The sequence below is a fragment of the Echinops telfairi genome, unplaced genomic scaffold (assembly GCF_000313985.2).
Source record: "Echinops telfairi isolate 266 unplaced genomic scaffold, ASM31398v2 ScPeMD7_1;HRSCAF=3_0, whole genome shotgun sequence".
Taxonomy (NCBI): Eukaryota; Metazoa; Chordata; class Mammalia; order Afrosoricida; family Tenrecidae; genus Echinops; species Echinops telfairi.
Genome location: NW_022103896.1, coordinates 15,884,600 through 15,890,921, shown reverse-complemented (window position 1 = coordinate 15,890,921; position 6,322 = coordinate 15,884,600). Strand labels below are relative to the sequence as shown.

The following is a 6,322-nucleotide window of genomic DNA, read 5'->3' as shown; positions in this document are numbered from 1 at the left end:
TTGTTTTTCCATGTCTTCCCCAGTCCAGTCTCCCTTCACCCATACTTATGTTATTTGTCTCCCTGGGGTGCATTGACTCCTGATTATCTTTTGTTGGGAGTCCCAAGTTAGAGTTGGACAATGCAGCTAAGTTGAATGGTTCTGTCACTACCACTGCCACCCAACATGCCCACAACCTGCCATACTTGCGCATGTGAACCACGATATCAGGGAGGTATGTACTCCTTAGAATAAGCAACCATATGAAGTCAAAAGAGTATCATTCACCCAGGGATTAAGTTGAGAAGGCAGGAAGGTACAGGAAAGAAGGATGAAGGGACGTGATAACCACAGGGATGGAAAGAGAAGAGTGCTTGTGTGTGTGTGTGTGTGTGTGTGTGTGTGTGTGTGTATTGCAATCAAGTTCACATAACAAAATGTGTCTGAATTGTTGAGTGGAAAACCAATTTATGCTATAAATATTCAACCAAATCACAATTTAAAACACAAAACCTACTTAAACATGTCCATAGATTGACTCAAAACCACTTCTACACTTACTATGTTTTTCAGGAATTACAACTATTTACCATTTGATGCCAAGAAGCCCTGTGTCTACTTCATCAGCTCCTGGGGAGACCAGACTTTCAGGCTGCACTGGTCCAATATGCTAGAGAAAATGGCGGACCTACTGGTATGTGACTTGGACAGCCAGTCAGTTTGCAGATTGCAAGGTCGTTGACAACAGAGGCTTTTTGTCCACTTGGTGAACGGTTCTGACCTCAATTTAAGTGGAAATGAATTGAGGTGACTGTGTTTGGAATACCTAGCTACAAGGTGGACTTTAAATCAGGTGACCGGACATCTCATCTCTGTACTGATTCATACTCTTAGAGGAGGTGAGGACAGCCCAGCGCCCTCACCTCCAAAGGGAGGGGAGCTGGTCACCTCATGAAATCTAGTGGTAGAGCCTGGATTCACTTCAAATAAAATTCTCAATTCCTGACATGGCTGACGGACCACAATGGAGCTGCCTCCAGTTCATCTCTTACCCACTCCTTTTTGTTGACTTTATTCCAGCGACACTGGCTCCTGCCAGTTTTTCAGAGCACCCAAGTTCTTCTATACCTCACTCCCCACCCCTGCCATTCTTCTCCTGGAAAACCCAGCCAACCTTTGAGCCTCAACCTTAATGCATTTCCTCCAAGAAGCATTCTGACATCTTCTCCTCTCCCATCAGCCCCTGTTTTTTGACCTTCAGAACTCTTTCCATACTTCTTCATGTATTTGTGTGTTTATTTGTTCAACATCCATTTCCTATTGTTTATATAGCACCTGGCAGGTGGTAGGGACTGAATATTTATTTGTGGAATATTTAAAATACACGTGGAATCACAATTGTGTCAGAAACACAATCAAGGCTACCTTGTACCCAAGAACTCAGTTTCTTGGGCATTTTCACCTTCTCTCTGTAAATCCATTCATCCGAGTCTAGCATTCCCTGTCTCCTTCTGCCTGTCTTACTCCTGCATTGCGTTCATCTGCTCCTGGCACCAGCAGGCCTCACGCAGGCTTCTCCAGCTCTTTCCGTTAGCACAGCCTCTAAGGGGAGGACACAGGTCTTCCTCCCGTTTGCTGATCAGCCTCGCCTCCCGTTGGGAAGGGTCCAGCATTGGTTCCGGCCTTGGGGGTGGTAGCCATCATGGCGACAGAATCTGAAAGGAGCTGGTTGGTGGTCACACTATGTGGAGACTGTCAACTGTCTTTGTAAGGTTGGCCTTGCTTCTCACCCAGACAGACACAGAATAGTTTATGTCCTAGAGGCTTGACAAAACAAACCAGAATTTCTCCTAGAGCCCATAGTAACTTCTAGAGCTCATTTCCGATTCCTGTCTCAATCATGCTGGTGTATCAGTACTGCCTCGTGGTGAACATCGCTGTATCACTACTTCCTCGTGGTGAACATCGGTGAACACTAAGCATCCAAACACTATTCAAGGAGCCCTAGTGCCATGATAGTTAAGCAGTCAACTGCTAGCCGATAAAAACTTCAAACCCACCAGCCACTCCTCCGGAAAAAAAGATGTGGCAGGCTGCTTTCTTAAGAACGACATATAGTTGTGGAATCTACACATGGAATAAGCCTCTGGTGATTTCCCTCTGGTCATAATGGGGGGATGGGAATAACTTGATTATCAGACAGACAGTATTGCAGAGACGATGATAATAGATCAAAATGATAAATCTGACTTGAATGGCTAAAACCTTCTCATTTGATCTCCTTGTGATACACTTTGAGCTTGATCTGGGTTGTAGTATCTTCTGTTTTTGTTTTTTTTCAAATTAGGGTTTATCTCTGTTGTATTTTGTTATTGTTGGTAGCCTTCTTGACTCTCTGTTTTGTATTTTTCTATTTTTCAGTATATTAAACCCAGGGTGGGTGGATCTATAGAAAGAATAAGAGTTCCTGGGGGGCGGGGGAGATACTGGAGAGGAGGTGGAGTGGGCGGGTAATGGGGGGCTGATATCAAGAAGGAAGAAAATGTTTTGAAACTGATTGTGGTAGAGATTGTACAACGCCGCTTGATATGACTGAACTATTGAATGGTGTAATGTCTGGATCATGTCCGAATAAAATGATTGCCGGCCAGGGGGTGGGCATGAGATGACAGCCTTGGAAACCCTATAGACAACTCTACTCTGGCCTCTGGATTTGCTATGAATTGGAATTGATTCCCTGACAATGCGTTTAAGCACTGTTTGAGGGAGATCGCAACCCTGCTGGAGGTAGACATTATCACGATCCCACTGTAGAGATGAAGAAACTGTGTGGAAAGGAGCGAGGGCACTTGAAGTTTCAGGAAGATGGGCAATTTGGCCCTGACACTCAAACCCCTTACCACTCCACAATCCTTCCTGTTCATATGGGGGGATGGGGGGTGGAGAAGAGGAGCCCTTATGACCCCACCCACCAGGCTTTGGGAGGTAGTAGAGAAAGTAGATGTAAATTCTTTATATGTATATTTCCCTTTAAACCACTGAATGGAGTCGTAGAATTTAGGCCCCGAAGGAAAAGTCCCGTTATTAGGGATACAACCATAGAGCCTGTGCCATAGACACCTGGCTCCGACCCATCAGCTAACAACCCACACAAGCAGGAGATTGATAGCCCTTTCAGTTTTCAGGATTACGCAATCTGGTTACACTTCCATCTAGGAAATGGATTTACTATTGCTTTTCAGGTTTGGGTAAATAAAGTTCATTGATTCGACTGGATATTCGCTCTGGCATTCAGCTTCCCGTCAGAGAGACTAAATGAATGGTTCTCCCTGGGAATGGGGATCTTGGCCAGAAGCAGAGCAGTTGGGCAGTGCAGGAAAAGCCCTGCATGTGGGCCAGTTTCAGGGACGAAAAGGAGGCTCCACGTTGGGTTCTGTGTATGCTGGGATTGTCACAGCAGTTCTAGGTCAGGCACCAGCAGACAGGTGAGCTCTACCTCCATCTCAGAAGCAGAAGAGTCACCAAATGCTTTGTGTGAGGTGTTGTCATCAGCTGCCTCCCTACCACAGCTGTGACCTGCACCCCTCCCCTCTCCTCGGCTGCACTTTGTTTTCAGGAAGAAAGCATAGAAGAAGTACGAGAGCTGATCAAGATTTCAGAGGAGGCGCCGGAGGAGAAGGTGAAGACTGCGCTCCGTGATTTTATCAGTCAAAGCAGGTAGGGGAGCGATGGCTGGTACCCGGGGAGCCAAGGGCCCATGAAAGCCCTTCATTACCTTGAGAGCAAAGCCATCTTCCCTGCATTCCGATGGCACTTTGCAGTGTTCCAGTTTACAGGTGAACTGGCACGTAGGGATTAACTACTGCTTCCTGACACGTTAAACAACTGAAACAGAGGCTGAAGAGGGAGAAATGAGAAGAAAAAGAAGCTTCGTTATAGAGATTCTTTATGAAACAAAGAAAATTCTAGAAGTGTTAGTGCCCAGTCTGGCGGCTTTGTATTTGGTAGACAGTCAACAGATATTTGACAATTGGTTGGGTAAGGTATAGCCAATAGTATTGAGTATATAGTGTTTTTCCTATAAGGAGTCCTGGTGGCGAGTGGTTACGTATTGCACACGATCTGAAGGTCAACAGTTCAAAACCACCAGCTGTTCAGTGGGAGAAAGATGGAGTTTTCTATTCCCTTAAAGAGTTACAGCCTTGGAAACCCACAGAGGCAGTTCTACCCTGTCCTATAGGATCAGTATGAGTCAGCATCAACTCGATGGCAGCAAAAGAGAGAATTTTCCTATAGCACATTCAAATGTACCAATAATGACTTATTCCAAGTGTTAGATCATAGACTAAAAGACCCACAATAGGATAGATACGCTCATTACCAGAATATAGTAACTTAAGGTAATAATAGCATTTCTTATCTCACGGTTTCTGTGGGTCAGGAATTCGCATGTGGTAAGCTGAGTCCTCTGGGTCAGGGCCTCGCACAGGTGACAGCCAAGGTGTCAATGGGGGCTGCAGGTACGTCATGGCACAGCTGGGAGAGGCTGCCGCCTTCCAAGGCCACACACTTGGTTCTTGGCAGGATTCAGTTCTTCATGGGCTATTAGGCTGAGTTCACTGCTGACTGCTGGCTGGAGGCCACCTTCAGTTCCTTTGCCATGTGGCCCTCTCCATAGGACAGCTCACCGGAAGGCACCTGGCCGCGTCAGTGACAGCGAGGAGAGAGAAAAGTGAGCAAGAGAGAAGTCACAGTCTTTTATGAGTTGATCTCAGAAACAGCATCTGCCTTTTCAAATATTCTATTTGCTATAAGCAACCCACACTCAAGGGGGGTGGGTGGGGGGTTACACCGGGGCATGCATACCTGGAGGCGAGGACACCTGGGGCCATCTTAAATGAAAGGCTGCCTGTCACATAAGGAAACACTGGGGCTAACTCTTAAAATGAATTAGGTCTATACTTGAGCAGAAATGAGAATTTATCATAACGGAATTAGTGGGAAAGGAGTGGAGATTACTTGGATGTAAGGCAAAAGCTAGTAGCCAAAAGTAGCTAAATTCTAGTTTGTTTTATATGTTATATTTCCCCCATCTCCTAGCTGCCAACCATTTTTACTTAAAAGAGAAAGAAAGGAAAGAAAAGAAAAAAGTCTGAGCCTCTTTGTATTTTTATTCTCTTTCACTTTTTATTATAAGAATGGTGTGTGTAAATGCTACTCCTGCTGCAATGTATAACATCTGCAGTTCCCTTTCAGCAGCTTACAGGCCCTTTATGAAAGCCCTTATGTGTTTCTTAATGGTTTGTAGGCAAATTGGTAGCTCAAGATTTTCCCCTTCAAGTTAATAACCAACTGACAAGGGAAAAAAATTCCTAAGGGCAGAGCTCAAAATGGTAGTTTTCATTTGGTTAACCTAGATTTGATAAAGCAACATGGACCTGAAACCAAAGTGGGCGTTCTGCCCCTCACCCTCACCTCCTCAAGGCTGAGCAGCTGGAATTCTGGACTCCACCTCCTCATTCCCATCGCCCTCCCCTCCCGAAGGTACCACGCACGTATTGATGAGGAGGCTGCCTACAGCCAGCAGGCAGATTGGTCTGAAAATCAGAGAATGAATGCAAACCTGGAGTCCAATTTAGGTGATGAACTAAATGGTCTTTCCTTCTTTGAAGAAGGCGCCCTGGTGGTGTAGTGGTTATGCATTGGGCTGTGATGTACATGGTCGGCAGTTCGAAACCATCAGTAGCTCCAGGTAGAAAGACTTGGTTTTCTATAACCGTAACAGTCATGGTCTTAGAAACCCTCTGGGGATTCACTATAAATCAGCATTGACTTGATGGCAGTGATTTCTGTGAGAAAGAAGAGGTGCTTTGGTGTAAGCATCGGTCTGCTAACTGCTAAAGTGGACAGTTCAACTCCACCTGCCACTCTTGGGGAGAAAGTTGAGGCTGTCTGTTCCCATCATGATTGACAACTTCGGAAACCCCTCCTCTGGTCACTGCGAGTCGGAGTGGACTGGATTGCACTGGGTTTGGTTTTTCTTTTGTTTTTCTTCAGGGAAGAGAAAGGAGCCCTCGTGGTGCTGTGGGTTAGGCACTGGGCTGTGAACGGCAAGGCCAGTCGTTCAAACCCACCACCAGCCACTCTTTGAGAGAAAGTTGAAGTGTCTGCTCCCATCAAGATTTATAGTCTCAGAAATCCTATGGAGGGTTGCTATGAATCAGAATGGGTTTTTAGTAAGGGGGAATAGAGAGATCAGAAGTGTGCAGCTTGATTCCTCTGGGGGATGCAGTCCAACTCTCCTGCCTCTGGGAAAGACAGGAGTGGGTCCCTAAGCCCCCCC

At 45.9% G+C, this 6,322-nt stretch overlaps 1 protein-coding gene across 1 annotated transcript in view; it reads left to right on the top strand.

The window, feature by feature from the left end:
- The window catches only part of FER1L6 (fer-1 like family member 6), a 136,169-nt gene that overhangs the window by 37,528 nt on the left and 92,319 nt on the right, over positions 1-6,322 (top strand). The window contains exons 13-14 of the mRNA XM_004697400.2: positions 553-673; positions 3,596-3,696. Coding sequence (XP_004697457.1) covers positions 553-673; positions 3,596-3,696 — 222 coding nt within the window. The remainder of the gene's footprint in view (positions 1-552; positions 674-3,595; positions 3,697-6,322) is intronic.